The 25,299-nt window shown below is 34.6% G+C and overlaps 3 protein-coding genes and 1 pseudogene across 3 annotated transcripts; 2 read left to right on the top strand and 2 right to left on the bottom strand.

Moving 5' to 3' along the window:
• Window positions 1-4,866: 4,866 nt before the first annotated feature.
• LOC122605502 lies at window positions 4,867-9,321 on the top strand (annotated as a pseudogene).
• Window positions 9,322-9,751: 430 nt separating this feature from the next.
• On the bottom strand, window positions 9,752-11,826 carry LOC122605010 (membrin-11). The gene is made up of 4 exons (XM_043777872.1): window positions 11,570-11,826; window positions 11,003-11,123; window positions 10,740-10,889; window positions 9,752-10,114 (listed from the first exon to the last, which is right to left on the bottom strand). Exons 1-4 carry the CDS (start codon window positions 11,806-11,808, stop codon window positions 9,953-9,955), a joined length of 672 nt encoding a protein of 223 aa, XP_043633807.1. The 5' UTR covers window positions 11,809-11,826; the 3' UTR covers window positions 9,752-9,952.
• Window positions 11,827-12,667: 841 nt separating this feature from the next.
• LOC122603936 (protein RRP6-like 2) lies at window positions 12,668-17,577 on the bottom strand. The gene is made up of 14 exons (XM_043776795.1): window positions 16,700-17,577; window positions 15,999-16,154; window positions 15,636-15,794; window positions 15,482-15,565; window positions 15,290-15,369; window positions 15,161-15,211; window positions 14,959-15,067; window positions 14,807-14,889; window positions 14,631-14,676; window positions 14,454-14,541; window positions 14,190-14,359; window positions 13,853-14,011; window positions 13,663-13,764; window positions 12,668-13,547 (listed from the first exon to the last, which is right to left on the bottom strand). Exons 1-14 carry the CDS (start codon window positions 17,435-17,437, stop codon window positions 12,813-12,815), a joined length of 2,760 nt encoding a protein of 919 aa, XP_043632730.1. The 5' UTR covers window positions 17,438-17,577; the 3' UTR covers window positions 12,668-12,812.
• Window positions 17,578-22,099: 4,522 nt separating this feature from the next.
• Window positions 22,100-23,939, top strand: LOC122606262 (protein VAPYRIN-like). Its single transcript, XM_043779224.1, has one exon. The coding sequence runs from the start codon at window positions 22,184-22,186 to the stop codon at window positions 23,786-23,788; it is 1,605 nt and encodes a 534-aa protein (XP_043635159.1). The 5' UTR covers window positions 22,100-22,183; the 3' UTR covers window positions 23,789-23,939.
• Window positions 23,940-25,299: the final 1,360 nt, after the last annotated feature.

Here is a 25,299-nt window from a genome sequence, read left to right as displayed (position 1 = left end):
TTTTAAAATTTCATGCTCTTTCATTAGAGATGTCATTCAATATAATTTCGACAAATTTTAAAATCTGACGGCGGAGCTCGTTTGGCTAAGACATTTTCCTATCACACTCTATGACTTATCACCTCCTATGACCTATCACCACCTATGACCTATCACACTCTATGACTATCACCCTCATCATCTTACCTCGTAGCATCGCGCGGGCATTTTGCTAGTTTTTTTATAAAGCAAACGTAATGCCGATGTGTTGTTGGGTCACGTACACGATCACACCTAAGAGAGTATTTAAATAAATTACATAACATATGTTATATTTTGAACTTAAAAAAATATCATATTAGTTCATTTTAACATAGAACTAAACACAAAAATAACTCGTAAAATAATTAATAGAAGAATAAAAAAATACATCATGAGAGATAACACATTAAATTTGATCGGATCAAGATATATAGATTATTAGTATTAGTATTAGTATTAGTATATTAGTATTTAGTAACACTGCTTAAAGGTAGTTAGCAAGTATGTATTTTGGTTGATGGTCAAATGAACGTGTGTATGAGTGTATCATTATCATCAAGGTTGTGAAAATCGGTTGATCCGACTTTGGGTTCAGGAGTCGAGTCAGCCGGACTCGGCCTAAAACTCGATCAACGACATGCATTCTTAAGGCCTGGTGATCACTTTCTGACGGTAGACATATTAATGTAGTCATAACAACATAAACGAAAACTCTCCAAACCATGTAAATGCCTTTGTAAGACCCAAAACACAAACATTTTGAATATATATTTTCTTATCAAAATCTTTAATGGGTGTCTAACCTACTCGATCGATTACAATCAATGTCTATTGAAGGAAGTATAGACCACAAATAAGTCCATCGTTTCGAGAAGATGCCTGTTCGAACAACTTCTACATTACTTGAAATACGTGAAAGAATCAGCTGGATGATATGATCAACCATTTCACTCATCCTATCCACCACCACCCCATTTTTTGCATTTTACAACTCAGTACGCCTGTGCCGTATGAAGGCTTTACCATTCAACATGGATTGTACATTAATGAATGTGTTTCAGCTAAATGTTGGTGGCTAGATTTGACGTCAGTTATGATCTTAATCTTGTACGAGTACTTGTAAAACTTCTGAAACATCTTGTTTGCTTATTAATATACTCTATTACATCAGTAGAAACAAAGTTTAATCAAACTAGAACCAGGAGTTTTTGAAAACAAGAAAAAGCCTAGGTTTAATTTTTTTTTCCTTTCTGTTACTCGAACATGATACCAAACCAAGAACAATAACTCCATTTCATTTCTGCAACATTGTCACTTCTCTCGGTTGGTTTTATGGTTATGCAAGCATAAACCTTGGGTATTGCAAAATCAAAGCCGAAAAAGCAAACACATTTGAGGCCAAGAAATTCAGTTACAAAACCTCACAAGAAAAGTATGACTACTAGCTAGCTCTTTAAAAGAAATCTTGCGGGGTCATTAGTTGAGAAGATTGATAATTTTGACAGTTGAAGAAGCTTTGTAAGAAGTTGACACTTTATGCATCGCCTCTCTTGTTTTTTTAGTGTATTTGAAGTCCCGCCAACTAAAAACCATTTCCTCCAATGCATCCCCATGCTCCAGTAATGAAAGGGCTATATCTAGCCTCTGTTTTTCTCCAATGAAATCCAAAAACTTGACCCGTTTTAGACGAAGACGCAAGATCATCCTCGTTTTAGCTACATCAAAATCCCAGAATTTGCCAGCTTTAAGGAATTCCTGTATCGTTATAAAAAAAAGAAGTTAGAAAGATAAGATGTTCATCTTGAGGTACCAAAATCAAAATACTTAAGTAAAAAACCGGTCAATGTGGCTTCTGATCTTTATTAACAATAAATCTGAGCTAAAGTATTACTCCATATATTTATGTAAAAGAACATTTAAAATGGACGCAAGGATCCCAATTCCCAAGTAACCATTGAGCAAATATACGTTCGATTAAGATTTGTTTCTCCGGAGTACCAAAGGCAAGCATGACATCATTATGAACATAAAGTCCCAAGGCCTCAAAGTATTGAGGCTAGTTTTAATCCAAAAATTAGGTTTAGTCATTTTTATAGACTCCAGTTAACAACGCAATGTCTAGTTTTGTGCCTATCTCATAGTTACATACTAAAAGATTATAGGTGACAAAATGGGTGGGTCAAGCGGATTATAACATGCATTTAGAGTTGAATTAAAAATGAAGGAAACGATGAGGTACGCATATTGCAAAATTCAAATTTGAAAGGCACCCATATGCAACCAATAAATTCTGTTCCCAAAAGATGAATAATTATAACTCAGATGTTTAAAAGTTCCCAATTACTGTGCTTAAAAAAAGAGTGCATACAGGCAAACTCGACTGAACCCATTTTGACCCATCTGAGAAATCTAAGCATTCTTGCCCAAACCCCGTTAGTTACCCGCTCTACACATTTTTACTACCTACAGTTCAATGAATAGAACTTTGTTTAGAAGAATTTTTGTATCTGCAAGTCTCTTTCTTTTACACACTTGGTAGAGTGTATCTTAACATGTGTATGCTAAGGATAAAATATACAAGTACACCAAGTACAGTGTGAAAGTGGGCCGTGAAGCCGCTATAAGAATTACGATTTTCAGGAAGACTACCTTTTGAATGATCATATGAAGGGACTCCAGATTGGAAGAACATATGAGATTCTGGATGAGTATATCCATGTTGAAGGCATCAATAGTTATCGTTATCTCCAATGTCTTTACATTGCGAAGAAGTGCAGGGAGATATCGATGGGTATTCCATGAAGCACCAGGGCACTGTCAAAATTAGAGCAAGTAAAGTTTTGAGATAACTACGTACTGGCTGCAAACTTTTTTCCCTAAATTATAATAAAACATATGGATTTTTTCGAAAACCAAATGTTTAGAAATCTGCAGCGTAACACAAATCAAAACATGCAGTTCAACCCTTTCATATGCCCTTAGGTGCTAACGGAAATACCAATGATTAAAGAAACTATATTGACCACCAATTAGATATATCAACAGGGTAAGCATAAATGGAAGGATATACTTTATATATCAATGATTCGCAAGGATGCATTAAGACTAAACTACAAATTTTTTATGTAAGATATTGCATTCAGCAAAACTCTAGTAAGTTGTATTTTAAGCAATTGGCCGCTCGTCAGATACTTTCATCAAGAGAAAATGGTATAAAAAAATTAATTTCTATTTTTAAGATACTTAAGCTATGTTTGTTTAAAAAATCAAGGTATACTTAAGTTATGTTTTTGTTTGAATAAGATTTTTTTCTACTCATGTTTACTCACATAAAATGCACGATTAAGTAAGGTCGGTTAAACAGACCAATTGGATTTGGAAGAATTTGTAGATTGGTATCACTGAATTCAAAAAGACAGAATTTTACAGACTGGGAATGTTGTACAAGTAGCTCTCTACCTGAATGGCAGGAAGGTTGAGCGACAAAGATTCCGCGTTTGATTTTTCAACAAACAGCGTGTTGTACAAGTATTTCTCTTTCTCCAAGGTAGGTAGTAGTATGATGCTGTCTAAATCAGATGAAGTCAGGTTGTGCGGCTTGTCTTTAAAAACAATCACAGCTTTCTTCAAGGAACCGCAGCAATATTCAATAGACAAAGAACTATGATAACCTTCATACTCCAAAAACTCAAGTTTCGGGCAAGAAACCTTAACAGCACTTACATTGAGCAAGTAACGAATTCTCAAAGTCTTGATTGTCGAGATTGAAATCATAAGAGAAGTCACTGCAACCATGGAATCTACTAAACCTAAATCCTCGAGTAATGGACAGCTCCTTAGAAACTGTAGAATTAAAAAAAAACTGTAAATTGGAAACACTTTTCAACTCGAGTACCCTGAGGGCTGCAAACCATGCACAATGATCAGGCAAACGTAGATATAGTCCACACAAATCCAACCTTAATGCCTTCAACGACTTGTAAGTTATCAGACTACGGGGCAACCACACAAGAGAGCCGTCACCTTTGTTAAAGGTGAAACGTTAAGTCAATGAACTTAACATTGCGCATGATAGCGGTGTCAAGCCACCCATTAATAAACCGTGACATGAAGTTAAAACAATCAGGTGAATAATTTAAATGAAAACTCTCCAAATTACAGTCTGTAAATTTGTTTGGTGCTAAAGCCCAAGACACAAACTCTGTAAATTTATCCTCATGTTGTATAGGGGATCGGACGCTGGTTTGAATAACCTGTTCTGTTGTTGGAAGACGCGAAAGAATTAACTCAAGGATGGAATCCGGTAAGTTACTGATTCTATCGACCATGACGACGATTTCTTCTTCTTTGAATAATTTTGATGATAATTTTGATTTCTTCTTCTTCATGTTTCTTCTCTTTGATTTCTTCTTCTTCATGTTTGTTTTTTGATTTTTTTGTTTTAAACATTCTGATGTTAATCTCAAACATATACGAGTATATAACTATATAAGTAATCAGAGAGATATTTTGTGCATTTTATTAGGAAAATGGGTTTGTTAATATATATCCATGAGATGAGATACTTCCGGACATAAAATTCAAATTAACTTCTTCAATGTAAATTGATTATAAGAGGGATAAGCAGCTTTGTTTTCATGCATAAAATTAGCAACGTTTTTCCATGTTGTATGTACTCATGATAATAATAACTGATGTTTGTACATAAATAACAATCCCAATAAAAATCCTTCTAAAAAAAAATCACATATATAGACAATCCTCCTTCTTTTTATATTCTTTCTAAACATGCAGTACCTTCAATCGATAATGTAATTGAGTAAGTCGGTTGGCTAGTTTAGTATATTCCATCTATGTATCTATCTATAAAACAAAATAATGTCGTCAACAAATAGAATTTTGGTGGGGTTTATATCGGGTTGCATTAAAGGTGTTCGACGAAATTACTAACACAACAACAGATTTAATAACTATCTTATATACCGTAAAAACAAACGTTTCCTGGTAATTGGGAGGAATTAAAGCAATAATGGAAGATTCATATGCAGACGTCTATGTTTCGATACCTCGTGGTGGCCCGTGTCAGACATGGTTGGTCCACTTAGTACTAGTGGTAGTGTTTCTAATTTCCGGTCACGTGTGGAGGATGAACTCAAGGTTAACCATTCATTCATTATTCTTATTATTTTATTATACTCTATAATTTAAGTTTTCCTGCTTATGTAGGTGTCGGAATTTACTTTAAACATTCCTATACGTAAAAGCAAATAAAAATACGGTTTCAGAAGTTGCTAAATCATCGCATTGCATTGTTTAGTAGCAAGATAACGCTTATTTTAGGGCGGAGGGAGTGTTCTTTTTATAATCTAATGCTAAAAAAAGACGTGTATCTAATACTCCTGTGATTTGTCACAAATTGAAAGTTAAATGCTGTTTAGAAAAATCACTGGTACCTCTATGACACTAAACAAATGCCAGTTTAACATTATGACCATTTTCGCCATATTTGTGGTGATTGATCTGTTTTTTTTTTTTGGAACTTGTTTGGTATTTGACCAGACTTTATTGGTTAATGCAGGATCTCAGAAAGGAGTTGTGCCTGGAATTAACTGAAGAACATCATGAGATTTCGTAAGTCGCATTATTTTCATTGTTTCCTTGAGTTACTTGAAATTGAATACAGTTTGCTGGTTGGTTCCTTTACATTATTCACTTTTGCTTACCATACCCTTTATGTCAGAAGGAACATTCCATCTCTAAACATATGTGAACTCTCATAACTTGTAGGAGATTGAGGATAGTTGAATGAAACCTCATAATCCGGATATGTGCTTAATTTTCTTTGTGAGGTTTCTTTCTTACTGTATAATTTTTTGTGTTCATCTGGAGATCAGCCTAATTCTTTTGCTATCGTGTGCATTTGTCACCATTAGGTCTTCCCTATGATGCATCAACTCAATTTATTAAATAAATTCATTTTCATAAAGCGTGCATCAAGGTTATTTAGGGTTTATCAAGTTCATTTCTGTAGGTTTATAGGTTCATCTTTCTTTGAGCCATATTGATCTGTTTATTAATCATCACTTATCTGCTTTTGTATAAAGTCTGATACAAGTAATATCTACAGTGTATTTGACCCTCCTTGTACCCGTACTGATGCCTTTCACAGGGTTGATGAACTTAAAATTTTAAGTGAGGAGGAGTTGGTTGATATGGCGTTCCAAGCATCACTCAAGGTATACTGCTAAAACTCTTTGTCAAAGCTGCCTATGACATTGATTTCTTGCAGGGTGCTGATGTGACAAGAGATCCATCACCATCATCAGAAGAGTGTTCAAATGGGTAAGGAAGTTGTCTTTATAGCCTTTCATAGGAACTCAATATTTATGTTTACTTTAATACTTATCTTTGTTTCTTCAATGAAGATAATTACTAGGTTATAACCATTACATTTACATGCATTAAAAATACACCTGACTTTCAACCAATTCGACCATTTCTTAAATTAACTTGTTGATTTTGCCCATGTGGACCATTAGAGGTATAAACGCATATCTATATTACATATACATATCTATTGTTTTCTCAAATACAAAAGTGATTTCTCCATCTTAACTATAAATGTTAATCAACTCTCTGACATTTGCTTCTCTTCTACAAGCTGTTGGTAAACCACTTTACAAGTTTTGTTACACGTAAACGAAATTCAACCACATGCTCCTTACCAACTGGTTTTCTGCATTATTTTTTTCTTCCCTACGCCTCGAAGGAAAGGAAGTCGGCATCGATAATATTATATTTTTATTCTATAATTTCAGGACCACAAATGACAGCGAAGTCACTGATGCCAGTCTCAAATGCTTGGGAAAGTCAGGACTAGATGAGGATTATGTACCTTCAAATGATTTTCCCAAGAAATCTAAGGGAACCACTAAAAACAGGAAGATGAATGGTCAGATATCAAAGAGAAGAAAGAAAGTCACAAAGAAGGATACAACCCATGAAGTAAGGCGTCTATTTACTTCATATTATTTGTTATACAGTATCTTCAGTTTGATGGTCATGAGAGATCAATGCCATGTGAGAGTTGTCATATGTTTTGATGAGTCCATATATTCTACAAAAAATCATGTCAGTGATTGTTATGTTATTTGCTATGAATTTTCAGGAAGATTATATGTTAGAGGTGGAGAAGATTGCTATAATCAAAGAGAAACAAGAAGAAGATAAAACAGCTGCAAGATTACATTCTTTTAGGTATGTGCTCTCAGACTTTATACTAAAAGAAATTGCTGTGCTTATTTGGTTTTTGGCTGGATGATTCCGGAAATTAACGCCTAGTTTATGATTTAATGTTAATTTGACCAGTAGTGCTTCTAGGCCCATTTCATGCTCGACTCTCCCGGAGAAGAAAGAACATATGTCATCCTTCAATTATACAAGTTATTCGACCCAGGTTGGCATACTTCTCAATCTTATACATTTGCATTTTATGTATGGTCGATTATTATCAAGTTGTTTATTATATGTTGTCATGAATTACATATGTCGTTGCCTGTAAAGTTACCGACTTGGAGGTAATAACTTGAAAACTTTATAGGTAACATCTTTATTCTATTAGCAGGTGAAATCATCTAGTACTCGTGACTACATACCGCTACATGGTAGTGAGATTCTTCTATGTGTAGAAGTTTATCATATTAACAGACAAGGAACATGGGTTAAGGTAACTACCTCTTGGAATCCAAAATTTCCTTTTTCCTACTTTCTTACAACTATATTTTGTTGATATATACTACATACAAATTTTTGTTGATATATACTTCTTGGCCGGAGGTCCTTATGGGAAGTAGTCTCTCTATCTTTGGGTAGAGGTAAGACTGTCTACAGCTCACCTCCCCCATACCCCGCTCAGGGATTGGGTACAGTTGTTGTTGTTGTTGTTGTTGTTGTTGTTGTTGTTGTTGTTGTTGTTGTTGTTGTTGTTGTTGTTGTATACTTCATACAAATTTAGTAACTTATTTGACAGCTATTTTTTATCCAAATCTTTTCATTGTAGACTCAAGAAATCGTCGTTCTTGGACAACAATTATCAACTGAACTCAGAGATAAAATCTATTGTTTAACGGATCAAATCATGAAGTTAGCCACAAAGGATGATTCATCTGGATATTTCCTCATAGAAGTACTTTACTGAATCTCTTGCTGTGTTTTTAAAATATGCTATTTTCCGTCTTTCCTCACCCATGTATCGAATATTATCTCTATGTAGGATATATTTTACAATGATTTAAGGGATGCCCATGCTATAGACTACAGTAAACCAATTCTTGATTGGCTGAGAGTATCTAATGAGAATGCTCTTGAAAAGTGGGAATGCATTGTATCAGGGAAACTGCGGCAGAAGCAAGTGAAAATTCTAGGCAGTGGAAGTAGACCAAAATTGCCTCAACTTACAAGTCATGCAATGCAGGCAACACGTTTTTGTGACTTAAGTTTCGGACTTGGAGCAGGCTATCTTTACTGTCATCAGGTAGTCCTACTTTTACTCTTTTTTTTCTTTTTTTCTTTTTTTTTCTGTACAAGAAGCCTGTGACCTGTACGAAAGAACCCATTTTCACCCATTACTCAACCATCCAACTTGCTCATTCTGCCAGCTAGCTAATTGATCAGCGAATCTGAAATTTGACTAGCTGATTCTATGTTTATTGGTGACATAGGGTGATTGCAAGCATGTGATGGTGATTCGAGACATGAGATTAATCCATCCGGAGGATGTACAGAATCAAGCTGCTTATCCTTTGATTATGTTCCAGTCAAAACTGCGTTTCCAAAAGTGCTCGTGCTGTAAGATATTTAGAGCAAGAAAAGTGACCGTGGGTGACAAGTGGGGCCCAGAGAATCCGTGCTATCTTTGTGGCATTTGTTATTTCATGCTTCATTATTCAGATAATAATGAACTCGTATACGATGACTTCCAGGTCTTTGATTATACTCATGATTAATTTTCAGAAAGTTGCCATAGGAGGATTCTTTTGACTATATGGTATGGGCTCACAAAATATGGCAACCTTGGGGCTTTCTACTTGATATAACTAGTATACATTATAGTTGGTCATTTAGGTCCAAGTTTTTACAAGCTCAAGATTATATGCTACTTTGCATCTGGTCATTTTGAGTTATGTGGCAAGTTTTCCCTTTTGTTATACATATTGTAGATGAGGCTTAGTGGTCGTGTAACTGTGTTTCATATACTCACGGATTGAAAAGCTAAATTCAATGATGAAAATTTTCTAGTAATTTCATTGTATTGAAATGTATATATCAGAAGATGGTATTTATATGCGTATAGACAAGTAGTCGTGTAATCTACATGCGTTTTTGCATTGTTTGATATAGTATTTGGGATTGCTTCTTTATAGAAGCTTATTATATCTGTTGAAAAAAGATAAACTTGTATCAACATGTTTAGTTGAAAAAAATTCGCTCAAAAGATATTTTCCAAAGTTCGAGATTAATTTTCTATGAATAATGCTAAATCCTCCTTTATGTATACTCTATATGATCGCTAGTGAACCCAGAAAAAAGACAAGCTTATGACGTAAAGTTCAATTAGAAGTTTAGAACTCAAACATTGATGACATAATGAAAGTAATGAGTTATGACTTACGTAATAGACTACATTGATGTAAGATGGACATATAAATGGAATATATTAAACAACGAAATAGATCAACAAGATTATATGGTAGTCATTCATATAAGTGGCTAGAGGTATTAGTTAACAATTAACTGAACACGATATGCTAACACAGTTCCACAAGAAGATCGTTAAGAATACAAACTCCTACAAAAATTTCTCTTATCCAAAAATCCTTATCTGTATAAAAGAGAAATTACAAGAGACTATTTCCAGTGAATAAGAAAGAGATCACCTAGTCCACCTCATGAAAGCAATTACTATGATGATTGTAAGGATCATGCCTGCATACTTAATCCATTGATCAACTCTATTCCGCCTCTCAACAAGCCTCAACACAGAATTCGACAGGCCCAAAGTGTTGAGCACATCCAATGCTTTTCGTTGAGCTCCCTACAGAGAGTGAAGCGTTCGTCATGTGCACAAACCAAATCCAAAATTGAAAAGATCAATAGAACTTCATTTACGTCTAACTGAAAATTCTCATATAATACAAACCTTACGATGCCTCCTAATTATAAGTTTGAGTGCTCAAAATATTATTAAATCATACCCAATGGATAATAAGAGACTCACTTTTCGGTAATCTAGGGTTTAAAGAAACAGTTGGCATATGGAATGCATCAGGTAGATAACAAAATATCTGCTTTACATTGTATTTGAGACAACATTTCAACATCAAAAGGTTTCCTCTCGAAACATAATAGGTCCTATTATGTAGATCAAGGATAAGCAAGTTCAAATGAGATTATAAATAAAAAGAGAACACATAAACTTCACATCTTCAACACCAATGCTAGATGTCTAAGCTCATAGATATTCAAGATGTTCGATATCAGGAAGGCTTAACTGCTGTGTTTTCCTAAATTGGAAGTCAGTGTTTTTTTCATAAACGCATCTCATATAAACTGCAGTTGCATTTATACATAACTGATGCTGACTTGAGGAAACAGATAGTATTCATATGTAGCTATATGTTTCATAAGTGTAAAAACGTATGATTTTAAACTAGACAAACCTTTAACCGCTCCCTTTGTTCAGAGTATTTAGCGAGAATAGCTGTTGCAGTTCCAAACGTCTCTTCCAACATTCGAGACGAGTTTCGAGCAGACTGCATAGCTTGTGCTTCCTCATCAAATATCCGCAAAACATGAGATGATTCGCCATTCTTTACCAAAATGAAAACAACGCAAAGAAGCAATCAGAACTGACTTACAATATATGAAACCAATGTATTACTCCAAACATAATAACTTAAACATATAAAAACAATTGACATACAGCTCTTCCAAGCAATTCTGCCCTCTCTTGTGCTTCTTGCATCCTTTTCTGCTGCCTCTGCATATACCGATCCAAACTTTCTCTCAACGAATCAGCCTCTTCAGCTACTTGCTCCACTTTTCTGCAAAGTTTCATTCCATCATATCATCAATGTTTCTCAAGTACCAAATTTCCAGTCATATTCCTCTAAATTCCTACTTCTAATAACTCTCGTGAAGCATCGTTCTCATTACAGTGTAAATTTTCATTTGAGATCTCTTAATTAATGTTCCGCAATCTAGCTATAAGGATCAACACACTTGGTTAATGATAACTTAGTAAAATCAGTTTATTATAATTCTATACATTTAGTTTACAAGTAATCTATAATTTCTCTACATCCAGACATCTAAATTCATAATTTCAGTAACCTAGGGCTGCGAGATCAATAATTTTAGTACTTAATTAAGGATAATTTTGGATAATTAAGCTACAGTAATACCTAATAAGTTGAAATTAGATTATAAAATTCGATAGATTAAATCAAAACGTTAACTAAATATTAAATCGGAGATCATAGAATCATACCTCTTCCAGAGATCTCGCTGAGACTTAGAAGCAACGGATCGCCAAAGTCCGTCCATCTCGGCACATACGGTTTGAATATGAGAAATATCTCGGCGGACGGAAACGGATAGCTCCGGCGAATCGACGGAAGCGGATAACCGCTCGAGTCTCTCCAAATCATCTCTGGTTTTCAAAAGTAACCGCCGTGATCTCTGATACAGCTCCGACAGAGTTGATCCTCCTCCTCCTTCGACAGCCATACTTGAATGCCCAACTTTATTTGGATTATAAGGAAGGGAGAAAACCGAAAGAAGATTTTTAAATGTTACACTTTCGACCTTTTCTTTTTATGATTTGTCTAATATATCCTTATGTTTTGGAAATGACTTATCAGTGTGATTAAGTAATCAAGTTTTTAAAGAAATTAGGTAGAGGCCAATAAAAGTGGCGTAAACTCAATAGTTGCTAGACTCGTTTTTACTCAACTCAAAAATTTGATTTTCTTTATTACAAACTATTGCGACACACAACGTGGCTGGTATCAACTCGTACAAATTTGGAACAAAGTCGAATCATTCAGCGAGATGCCCCGTTTGCACTTTGTTTTGACTTAACTCGCATAAGTTGCTCGTACAAGTCTTACAACTGTATAAGCGAGTAAGCTCTACATAGAGTACACATTGCACATAGTTCCAAAAGGCTGGTTGTTTGTTTAATTCCTACTCTCCCAAGTTCAATTTTAGAAGTTGGATATTTCTATTTCATTCTTATATTATATATCCATACATATCATACTAGAAATTACTGAAATTTATTAAATTAGAAAGTCTGCACTTAAATATATGATATAATAAATCATACAGATTTTAAATTAAACTTTTCATTGACCAATTAAAAAGATTAACCTTCGAAAATTTTTAAAATGTTTTCTTTAACTTAATAATAGGAATATGTAAATAACACAAAAATTTCGTGTACGAAATAACGTCCCAAATCCCAATGGATTAATTTACGCACCAACTGACCCTAAACCCAGCCAGACGACTTACTCATTTACTGATGGTTTTGGATACGCATGCATGTGCACAAAATTAAGTCAAGTAATTGAAAATACCATGATTAAACACAGTAATCCCACCAAAACTTAATTTGAATGATTTTGAATATTTGGTTTTCCTTTTCCCCATCAAGTTTTCTTTGGTGAAAGTTCACAGATGGTTTCTACCTAAAAACTAGACAACATGAGAATCTGCCCTTGCAACCTTCACCGGAAAGTTGAACTCCGGTTACCGGTTGCTGGAAATGCTTGACGTCGTTTACCCAACTGGAAATCTCCACTCCTTTCGCCAGCGGCATCCTTCCGGCCACCAGTAGCAGCCGACTTCTTTTTTTCACGCCTAACCTTGATCGCATTATCGTTGCCATCTTCCCCAGCAGACTCGTCTGAACCATCTTCCCCGAACCTCACTTCTTTCCTAGCCGCTGCATAATCAAATGGTGTCACCTTTACTAGTCCTGAACCACCCTCGACTCCCTGGTTTGAATTTTTCTTCTCATCAGCAGTCTGAACACACTTTTGAAAGCTCGAAGAAAGGTCTGACAATGACATTGGCCCTTCTTCTCCATCATTTTCTTCATCAGACGCAGATTCAGAATCCAACAATATCACATTGTTTTCATCTTCCATTTTCTGCTCACTGGCCTCATCATTGGCAGCACCCTCTGGCTTAGCATCCTCATCACTGGTAGCACCTTCTAACTTAGTGTCCTCGTCAGTAGCAGCACCTTCAGGTTTAGCGCCCTCAACATCAGAATCAGATTCCAGCAAAATAATGTCCGCTTCTGGTTCAGACGTCGTGCCTGACGGCAAAACCGGATTTTCTTGAGGTTTATCAGGTTTGTTCACAACATGATGTGAAGGCTCCGTTCTACCAGTGAAAGAGTGAAATGGGAGAGCCACAGAAGACTTGATCTGTTCAACCTTAATCACCTCTGTTGCCTGTAACAATCCAAATGAAGCATATCAACATAGATAGATCTAACGAAACCGGCTTTTTTAAATACCCTTCAGATTACTACAAATTTCAATATACTATTATGCTTCAACTCTTCACCTTTGATTCAGGATTGAACTTCCTTTTCCCTGATGGATTTCCAAACATGGCTCCAAAGGCACCACTTGGCTTTTTCTGTACTTGAATGCTTACTCTGGGAGTCTGCATATATAGAAGAAAAAAACATCACTTTACTAAAAATCTATTGCGACTATAGACAAAGAGAAAGAATAAAGAGTCAATCACATACTGAAGAGCCATCAAATTTATTGTTTTGGTTTGCTCCAGCAATAAAGTTTCCAACTTCTTTGTCGAAAGTGTCTTCTTCTGCAGTATTACTGATACTTTCACTTCCAGCAACTTCTGATGCTTCTTCGCCATTCGCATGTTTAGCATTTCTTGCAGCCATCTGCACAATTACAAATCAAACAATTTAACATTTTAGATAAACCTTACATCTTGATCTCAAATTTTCGCTCAATTTTCATGTGTTGTAAAACGGATTCTCAAAAGATCGAATATTTGAAAGACTGCTAACAGCGTTTACAAACTTTAAGAACAAAATTCAAAAGTTCAAGAGGCATCACCATTTCAATGTACTCTTCCTTCAGTTTCTTGGCCACAGATTCAAATGCAGTTGCATTTTGCATGGAATGCCTTATAATGCCAATTACAGCACCGAGGTTGCGTTCAATATACGGGTACCTCGACTTCAACAAGTGACGCAATTTTGCAGATGTCACTGGCATTTGCTTTGCTTTACAAAGATGCATATAAAAGTTAATCATAGCAGTAAAAAGAACAGTCTTGTGATTAAAGGAGACGAAAGAACAAGTAAACTATTGACTCACCAATTTCAATAAGAAATTTGTTTGGTAATATAAAACCAGTACTTTCATCTTCAGTACGGGCAATAACATCCCTCCACTCACAAAGTCCCTGCATTTCATTAAAAAAAAACTGAGAATGGTATTTATTGTACCCCATACTAAGGTCGTAACATGAAAGATTACAAGGCAATGACTTACTGCAACAATGGCAAGTTGCTGAGCACTGAGATCAGCGGCATGAAGCCTAATTGTAATGAGCCAAAGTATGAATCAAAACGATTTCAAAGAATCAAAGATGTGACATAGCGTTAACATGTACATTAATAATGTATTACAATCAACAATTAAAAATTGAAAGCATAACAAGTAGCTACCCATATATGCTTAGATACGAGTTCTCAGATATAATATCTTTCTGGTAGAGCTGCATACATATATCAGCACTGCGTTGGTATACCTGAAACCAACAAAGTTACATGACAAGGAACTGAGAAATTTTCATATATACTGCCAAACTGAATCTTACCTCCACAAGTGGTGCTTCAGGGCATTCTGGATCTGTTGATGATGAAAGCAACCTTCTTTTCATAAGATCGTATATGTACAAAAGATAATGTGTATCTTCTCTGGCATATCTATTTAAAACAGTAACAGTATGCACACATAAACAAGAAAGAAAACCGTGTAAAAAAGAATGGCATAGGTGATTATGTATTATCAACCACTACCTCAGCATTTCATCAGTCAGTGGCCGCAACCGCCAGTCTGCATTTTGGTATCTGCAAAATGCGAGATTTTAATATTAAGTGAATACTTACGAGATATGGTCAGTGTATAAGTGGACATGAGAGACGTACTCTTTATTTGCAGCAACCTCACAAAAGTACCGCAATAGGTACTCTAGAGAATTTCTCTCCAATTTTAACACCTTCGAGGCCTGCACGATATGAAATTCACACTCAAATAAAGCCAACCACAAGAAAAGATATCTACAAGAGGTTATTTTATCTGACTCATACATTAACACCAAGATTTAAAAAAAAAATAACCTGTCCAGTGTCAAACATGTTGCAAACATATATGCCAAAGTCACGTTGCAGCCATATAATATCCCGATCTGCTCCATGCATAACCTGGTAGATTGCAGTGTTACATAGTAGTTCAGAATTTGCTAAAACCTATGCATCATAAACATTATATTACCTTTCTTTTGGTAGGATCTTTGAAAACATCTCGCAGATATGGACCGATTTGAACCCGCAATTTCAATGTGTCTACTATAAAATCTTCTGTTCTTGTAGATATTTGCATTAAGCAGGTCAACCCTTGATAAGACCGATACTGATTGTGTTCTAAATCAACCTACAAGACACCAAATGATAATATTAACTGACATTATAAATTGGATATAAAAACTATGTATTTTGTCATTTTTAGGGGTATTTTAGGTGAATTTTAATCTTTTCAACCCTCATAGCATTTCATACATCAAATTTGATACAAAAAAGAAATCTTGGCTTTAGAGCATTGCAGATCAATAAACGAAAGCTAATAGAAAAAATTTACCGCAAATTCACTGGCGTCGTGCAATTTAGCAGCTAGCTCCTTCAAATCTTTTAAATCTTTTACATGCTTGAATGATGTACTTTCAACTGGAGCAGGTTTGACAGGCTCTACATCACTTACTGTCTTATCAATGAAATTCATGACCGAAAGTTTCTCCTACAGATAGATAAAAGTAAATTGTGAATAGGACCCACGATAGCAATATTCAAATCTCACATAATATCAGTAGTAATGTAGTATTAGGAAAATGAATTTCTGAAATGACTAATAATGACAGCCCTAAAAAACTTCTAGAATAATAAGCTCAAGAACAAAAAAGCTCATTTGCGCTTCTACATCAGTAAACACATAACAGGTCAAACAGACACGAGTTTAATGAGTTTCAGCCATCCGATTGAAAACCATTATAATTTTCTTAAACAATATCAAATACAAATAAGGCCCGACACTTTCTGTAAACAAATAAAAGATAATCACGCATTATAAATTTATTACATGTTACTATTATTCTTTCCTAAGTGGAATACTTCAAAATCTAGAATCAAACTATAATTGGGGGCACAAGATAACATCTTCATTTCTTAATCTAAATCAACCAGACCCACATAATAAAAACAATAAAGTGCAAAATGTGTTTTGATCTAAAACTAAAATGAGGCAAACTAAAACGACAAAATAACAAAACTGTAATTATAACTCACCAACGGGTGTATAACTTTGGACCCATCCTCACTTTTCTCCAACCAAACATGTTCAAACGGTTGATTAGAATTATTAACCAGTATCTTATACTCATCTTGTGGTCGCCTTATCGATGCAATATGAAACGGAACTTTTGGCTTTGGGGTCCCCATTGCATTACCATCTCTACTAGCAACTTTCACTGATGACAAATTACCCGAACCCACACCGCTACTACTCGTATTAACTGCATTACTATTCTTAACCAACAAATCTTTCTTTTTCTTTCCTTGAACTAACTGAAACCCGTCGTCATTTTTATCGACTAAATTCATAACCCTAACACCACTTTCCTCTTCTTTATCCCTAATCATTTTAAACTCATCAACAGAAGTATCAAATCTTTCAAACAAATCATCATTCAGATTAACTAACCAATCATAAGCTTCATCATCAATTTCATCATTAATATTAGGAAACTTCATATTCTTATTAGTCCATATTTTTTCTGCAGATGACCCAATTGTTTCAAGTAAAGATTGTGAATTTTGGGCCATTTCTTCAACTGGGTCTTTGAATTCTGGAAAGTTAAAGTAGAAATGAAAATCTTTATTGCATGGAATACCTCTTGAAGACCCAGAAAGCTTTGATATTGCAGAAGGTAAAGCTGGGTTTTTTAATGATGAAATTTGCTTATCAGTTTCTGATTTTAATAGGGTCTTGTGGGTTTGGTCTTCTTTGAAAAGGGGTGGATCCATTTTTGAATCAGATGTTTAAAATTGGAAAATGGGTTTTGATTTTAGGGCATTGAAAGAAAAATAGGGGTTTTCGGGGGAAGAATGTTAGGCGATTTTAGGGTTTAGGGATTTTTTTGTTGTTGTTTGTTTGTTTGAGGGAAGTGAAGAACGTGCGTTTTGTACCAAATTTAACTTTCTAGGGCTTGGAATAACAAGTAAAATTTGGCAGCTTTTGCAAAATGTTTTCTCTTAATTATTTTACTTCGTAAATACCGGTATTTTGGCCATACCAGTCGGGTACCCAGTACCGGTATTACCGTTATACCGGGCAGTACGTACCGGCACGGTAATTTAATTTTTATATTTTTATTTTTATATAAATCCTATAAAACTAGTTACAATTTAACGAAAATAGTCAAAATACAAGTACAATCCACTCAAAAATAATACCAAATAGGTATTTCATAAAAAAAAAATTAGTTTTAAAGTTTACAAATAACAAAATATAACATTAAAATATCAAAAAATAATTTTAATACCGGAAAATACCGGAAATACCAGCCGGTATTGAATAGCAAAAATATCGGACAAAATACCAGGATAGTTGTACCGGGGTACCACCCAATATCCGATATTCCAGGTAATACCGGCCGGTACGTACCGGTATTTAAAACACTGGTTATTAGTATAAAGATAAGGGTAATGCTAATGGAAGCCTTTTAGGTTCTAGATAACAATTCTAATTATGTTAACTTTAGTTAATTATATATGTTAATTTTAGTTAATTATATATATATAATATATAATTAACTAAAGTTAACACAATTAGAATTGTTATCTAGAGCCCAAAAGGCTTTCATTAGCATTACCTTAAAGATAATTGAAAAAAGTTAGTACGGAGTGATATAGATTTTCAAAAATTGAGAAATAAATTTGTGTTTTGCCTTGACGGTGTATGTGAAAGTTTAAGATATAAGCAACCTTATCCTTACCATAATCGTACAGATAGACTGTTTTCAGGTGCATCTAAAATTGAAAAGGACATCAAACCGTATAAGACATGATAGAACATTTGACCTCTGTCTTCAAAAAACAATAATATTAACCACTTATCTAACATTGCTAGTTACAAAAATCAATCTAAACTCGATTCTTATAATAATAATAATAAGTGTTAGTCATGTTGATCCAATTATGGTATCCACCCATTTAATCACAACCAAACCTTGTTTTCTAATTTGACTTCTCAAATTATTTTCATCGTATATAAATATAAATATAAATACATGTATAAAAACACATAAAAGAAGGGTGAATATACACCCCCTACAAAAACAAAACGAGATCCAAAGTTTGTTGCCTTCAAAATGTGTTGCCAAATATTTTTCAAAAAAAAAAAATGTGTTGCCAAATATATGTCCTCTGTCTAGATGTATAATAATTGCTTTATAGTTTTAGGCTATATATGGCAATAGCATTCAAAATGGGTTGCATCTCTTCCTCGCTATTTACTTTCAATATTGTACTAGAATTATAACTTTATAAGTTGCCACATCATATATCAATGATGAGTTAGTGTAATGGTTTGAAGTTCTTCTGCTGAACTATAAGTCTCAGGTTCGAAACTCCATTCCACCATCTTTGAGATATAAGTAGTCATTCTATGAGGACTTGACTTGGGTATACCCAGGTTGTCTGAGAGGGCATTTCTACTTCGAGTGAGCTATTTAGCGCGGACCCGGTTAAAACAACGTATACTAGACCTCTCGATGTCAAATCGCGACACGAAATTTCAATCGAAGGTCACCTTTAAAAAAAAAACTGTCACATCATATCCTTACAAATCCTTATACATCCTTATAGATCCTTCACAAATCCTATGATTGTATCTCCAACCATATAAACATCCTTACATATCCTTTTTACCTCTAACTAAAAACAAAAATATATTAAGTAAGTACAAGTAAGGGTGTGCCCTTATGTAAGGGCATCAATAAAAAAAAATTTAGTTTTAGACCAGCTTTAAAGATAAAGGATATCCAAAAACACCCAAAAGCACCCCATTGAAGATAGCCTTAGCTCATACACGTTAGTATATGATTAGTGTCGAAGACAAAAATTTATACTAATGCATTATGTTTGGTGAAGAATATGTGATACAACGTTCCTGATGGTCCATTATCCACTTATAATGGGTTTGTCATCCAACGAATGACGAGTTAACATTACTAGGTGTGAATGTGTGATTTGTCATTAATTTACTCATTGATAACTCGTAAATAATATTTCCAGTACATATTACATGTAATATTGTTGTAAAAATGATACTAATCGACTGAACAAATCTTTTGTTATTTATGTACATGCATATTATTTTTCAGTATATGTAGTTATATATTTATATAAAATATACATACATAAATATTTACAAATATTATATTGTACGAGGGATAGTACCCACGTGTTACGACGGTGAGACGGTGGAGGTGATAGGTCATAGAGTGTGATAGTCAAATGCATTAGCCGTACGGGCTCTGCCCTACGATTTAAAAATTTGTCGAAAGTATATCGAATAACATCTCAAATGAAAGAGCATGGAATTTTAAGAACACCTACACTTTTTTTTATAATTTATTGATATACGGTTTTTGAGATAAAAGATTTTGAATGAGTTAGAGTAATAAAATGATTTATAGAGGGGAGATAAAAAAAAATGAGTGATTGAGATTTGAGCAGATAGAGAAAAATGAGTGATTGAGATTTAAGGATATTACAGGTATATTAGGTAGAGATGTTTAAATTAATAATTAAAGAAGTGAGATAATTTAGGTAATTCAAATCATTTTTTAAGATTTAAAAAAAAAATACTTTATAAGATAATATAAATATAGGTGTAAATACATGTTTACAGATAATATATTGTATATATATGTACAAATACATACAACCTAATACCTAATATTACGAACCAAGTAGTATTAATATATAGGAATACTTTGATAATTACATTACTTAGGACCATGGCAGGGGGAGCGGCATGTCCATGCCTAGCAGCAAACACTGTTGCCAACGTCAAGGCATGAGCTAGGTATGAGAGAATCAGGCATGAATTGCCGCTTATGCATGGGAGAGGGAGAGAGAGGGGGAGAGAGAGAGAGAGAGAGAGAGAGAGAGAGAGAGAGAGAGAGAGATTTAATGATTTAAGGAGGGATAAAAGAGAGAGTGGATATGATTGGAGAAAAATAGTAAAAAGGGATGGTGAGACATAGTTGTCATGGGTTAGACATGGTTAAACATGACTTAGGCATAAAAAATGATATGGAGGTGTGTTATTGGTGGATTGCTAGGCACGGAGATGACCATTGCCATCATCCTTAACATTCTCATTATGTTTCCCATTTTCATTACCCTATTTAAACCAAACACCTCCTGAGAAGATATTACACGTATCTCTCTTTCATTATCTATGAGAATTGTTAAGGAAATATATATGAAAGATATGATATGCTTGGTATCTGATTATAGCATACGAGAGATAATTACTAAAAGTCTAAAACGACTTTTTTATGTAAGTTGTGAGGGAATTAATAGAAGAGCTCAAATTTGACATTTCTATATTCCTTTGTTTTCTTTGTTGGAGGAAGACATCTTGTTTATTAGCATTGTCATCACAACAATGACGTTTTAACAACTTCAACCAATATATGAATTGTCAAGTGTTTCTGCAAAGAATATTCGTCAACCATTAATATAACCCACAACAAAATACGTACATGTGACAGAATTTCCTAAATTTGATATACTCTTTTTGCAATTATAACTTAATTAACAACCATATTTGATACGTAATATGTTTCATCATTCATGACTCTTGCCTATAAGGTGTATATATAGTGTGTTGTACACATACTTATATTGATACTCAACAAGCTAGCTACAGGCCTACAAATAGTTTTAGACTTATGTATCTGGATGCTACTGGAATATGATATGACACTACATTAGACAATTGTCTTACAATCATACCACACTAACTCCGATTTTATTAGTGAACAAAAAACGTCACTAACTAACATTTAAGTATTTATATACCGGGCTTTAATAACAGGACTATATAATACTCCGTACATTGGCCTTACAAGTTTCAATAAAAGACTAATATTGCAGTTTTAGTTAGACATATTAGACGGTACGTGTTTATTTCTCTAATTACATAATTCCCACAAAGTAATTTATAAATTTTATATAGATAAAAGTACACAATTTTTTAAAAACTAAATAATTATGAACAAAACGATCTCTGTTTCTATATAATTATATAAAAAAAATAGTCAAGTGGGATAAATATATGACCGTGTATATCTCACATAGTCACATTATGTTTTTGACGAAATTATGTATTGTTACAAAAAGTATCTACAACTGCAAAGTTACGGCACAATGTTGCCAAATGTGGTTTTTAAATCCAATGTAGTGTTTGTATGTCTTCAAGGCAAAAACATAGCACGAAAGTGACATAGAAGAACTGGTACAAACTACCAACTGTGTTGTCATTGAAGTTGTACAAATTTTAGACATTTAAAATAGACTAAGTCACCATTGTTTTTGACACCACCAATTGGCAAAAATCTTTGTAATATAGCCGGCTGTCTATTATTATTTTTCCATCTATTTATACCTCATTCCAACCTTGTTCCTTACTGCCTAAACTCTAGTCATGTTAAGATCATAAAACCAAACCAACAGAAAAAGAGAAAACAAGTGATCATGGACAGGCTCATCAGTTTAGAGCCATCTAATGTTGTTGTCATTCGGGTCGAAAATGGTCAAAAGTGTTATGGTGAGCTAACTTTAAGAAATGTTATGTACACTATGCCTGTGGCTTTCAGGCTACAACCAGTGAACAAGGCTAGATATACAATAAGACCACAATCCGGGATTATATCCCCTTTGACCACTTTGACTGTTGAGATAACTTATGAATTCAATCAGAATTCGAGTCTCCCGAATTCATTGCCTTATTGTGATGATTCTTTCTTGTTACATAGTGTGGTGGTTCCTGGTGCAGCTGTTAAGAACCCTTCATCTACTCATGATTCGGTTCCTAGTGATTGGTTTACTGCAAGGAAGAAACAAGTGTTTGTTGATAGTGGTATAAGGGTTATGTTTGTTGGGTCCGTGGTGATGGCTAGTCTTGTGAATGATGGATCCATGGATGAAATAAGAGATGTACTAGAAAAAAGTGATCCAAGTTGGAGAGCGGTTGACTCTATCGATGAGGAAGGTCAAACGTTGCTCCACTTGGCTATTAGTCAAAGTCGAGCTGATCTGGTTCAACTACTGCTTGAGTTTGAACCAGATATAGAGGCTCGTAACAGGTTAGGCTCAACCCCACTCGAGGCTGCAGTAGCCTCGGGTGAAGGGTTGATTGTGGAGCTCTTACTAGCTCATAGAGCTAGTACTGAGAGGTCAGAGTCATCCACATGGGGCCCAATCCACCTAGCTGCTGGAGGAGGCCATATGGATGTTCTGAGGCTTCTTTTACTAAAAGGTGTTGATGTGAACATGCTTACAAAAGATGGGAACACTGCTTTACACCTGGCGGTGGAGGAGAGGAAACGTGACTGCTTGCGGTTGCTATTAGCTAGCGGTGCACGATCTGATATCCGTAACTATGGAGATGGTGACACTCCACTCCATATAGCTGCAGCTCTTGGAGATGACTACATGGTCAAACTTCTTTTGCAAAAGGGGGCATATAAAGAAATCCGAAACCACTCCAAGAAGACGGCATATGAGGTGGCGGCAGAGCAAGGACACGCCAAGCTTTTTGATGCACTTGGGCTCGGTGACAAACTATGTATAGCTGCAAGAAAAGGTGAAATGAGAACCATCAGTAGAATTCTTGAAAGTGGAGCCTTTGTCAACGGACAAGACCAACATGGATGGACCATTTTGCACCGGGCTTCATTTAAGGGCCGAGTGGAAGTGGTCAGGTTTTTGATTGAGAAGGGAATTGAAATCAATGCAAGAGATGAAGATGGTTACACAGCCCTTCACTGTGCAGTTGAATCTGGACATGTAGATGTGATCGAATTGTTGGTCAAAAAGGGCGCTGACATAGACGCAAGAACCAACAAGGGTGCTACGCCTATACAAATCGCAGAGTCATTAAACTACTCAGGAATCAAAAGAGTGCTTATTCAAGGAGGGGCCAGTAAGGATGAACTCACACATGTCAACAAACCCACACTATCATTTACAAGTAGAAGTGTTGGAAAATCAGACAAGGAAATGGTCTCAATGAAGAAGAAAGGCACTCGAGCAAAATCACTTTTCGATCAATCTACTGCAGCATTGGTAGCCATTTAATTAACACACATTTGGCTTTTTGATGATGATTGATGAGTTTGTTGTTTTAATAGCAAGGTAGCAGAAATTCATAAACTGTTCATTCTAGTATATTAGTCCCAAAATTTCATGCTTTAGTACTATATATTGTAATTTTGTAAGTAAGATTCTTAATCTGCGTTTGTAGCATTTTTTGGACCTGAAACCTCCATGATTCCATGAAGGCTGTATTAATTTTACAACATGTATTACACATTATGTTACTCGTACTTGTTTGGAAAGGACGCTTATTTGTTAACCACTAGATTAAATATTTATGTGTAAAACTGCCCTTATATTATAGAAGCATTAACAAATTGTCTCCTTTATTTTGTTAGTACATACATATTCTGATAGACCTGGAAAGTGAAAACTGGCATATAAGATATGACCAATGACATATATACCACAAAATAGCAAGCTTTTTAACCAAAGATCAATTTTTAAATGAAAAAAGCCATGACCTTGCACATCATGCACGACTAAACTTAATGCAGAAAACAAAAATTAATCATTCCGTAATAGCTTTGTTACACAGAATGACAGAATCATATATTGTGTTCATTGTCAATTTGTCATATTAGCCCGGCCCAACTGAAATTTTTACCCATATTAGCCCGGCCCAAATATATTCAGTATGTATCATTAGAGATTTCAGTGTGTACCATTGAACATGGTCTTATGTGGTAACAAGTCACTTGTTGTTGTCAAAATGGGGTGGGTCACGTGAGCTGGGGCCTGTGCTCGTCGGTTGTCGCCGACACAAGTCACCGACATATTGTGTAATGTGTACTTTCATTAATTTCAATCCTTAACTGAATCTTATTTTTATTACAGTATTATATTACACATTACAATAAAATACTACGGAATAAATCAGTAATTGCTAATGCAAATTCTTATACATGGGTAATAAATACAACCATGAAAACTAAATGAAATTTACCGATATCATACCATGTGTTATGAGACAAATGCAAAATTAATCTTGAAGCGGTCCAAATAGGCATTTTTGTACATAAATACACGATATTACCACCTATGTAGAATCATAGAGACACACCTTAAAAGTAATGATATAGATACGAAAGAGGGTCCCCATCGTGCAAACAAGTGGTATCATCAAGGAACCTCATTACCCTCACCAACTCCTTCCCCACCACCAATCCCCACAATGTAATAACATTATTTTTATTTTTAGGATTTTTATAATATTATTAACCTACATAAAAAAAATTTTATTTTTCATAACAAAATCCAGCCCTAATTTTTGTTATAAAAAATACAATTTTTTTTATGCATATAAATCTTTTCTTTTTTTTAATAAAGTACTTGGTTTGAAAAGAAAAACACAAACTTTATGTTAAGATGTTATATGTGGTTTTTGTGATAATATATAGAAAGTTAATCACCTCAATCGTAACAAAGAAAAGAGAGCCATGACGTAATTATTTTGATATAACTACCTAAATCGAAACTCTTAATAATTTTTA

The sequence above is a fragment of the Erigeron canadensis genome, chromosome 6 (assembly GCF_010389155.1).
Source record: "Erigeron canadensis isolate Cc75 chromosome 6, C_canadensis_v1, whole genome shotgun sequence".
In the NCBI taxonomy this organism is placed as follows: domain Eukaryota; kingdom Viridiplantae; phylum Streptophyta; class Magnoliopsida; order Asterales; family Asteraceae; genus Erigeron; species Erigeron canadensis.
The sequence above is the reverse complement of the archived record's forward strand: the minus strand, read 5'-3'. Positions and strand labels throughout refer to the sequence as shown.

What these genes read in the sequence shown, in the direction of transcription:
- LOC122603936 (XM_043776795.1), bottom strand. Translation starts at nt 17,437, where the DNA reads ATGGATCCACCCCTTTTCAAAGAAGACCAAACCCACAAGACCCTATTA. An exon ending in CCAAAGTTATACACCCGTTG is followed by an intron (nt 16,155 to 16,699) that starts GTGAGTTATAAT and finishes ATCTATCTGTAG; the next exon opens with GAGAAACTTTCGGTCATGAA. An exon ending in AGTTCAATCCTGAATCAAAG is followed by an intron (nt 13,548 to 13,662) that starts GTGAAGAGTTGA and finishes GGATTGTTACAG; the next exon opens with GCAACAGAGGTGATTAAGGT.
- LOC122605010 (XM_043777872.1), bottom strand. Translation starts at nt 11,808, where the DNA reads ATGGCTGTCGAAGGAGGAGGAGGATCAACTCTGTCGGAGCTGTATCAG. An exon ending in CAGCGAGATCTCTGGAAGAG is followed by an intron (nt 11,124 to 11,569) that starts GTATGATTCTAT and finishes GAAACTTTGCAG; the next exon opens with AAAAGTGGAGCAAGTAGCTG. An exon ending in AACAAAGGGAGCGGTTAAAG is followed by an intron (nt 10,115 to 10,739) that starts GTTTGTCTAGTT and finishes CACTCTCTGTAG; the next exon opens with GGAGCTCAACGAAAAGCATT.
- LOC122606262 (XM_043779224.1), top strand. Translation starts at nt 22,184, where the DNA reads ATGGACAGGCTCATCAGTTTAGAGCCATCTAATGTTGTTGTCATTCGG.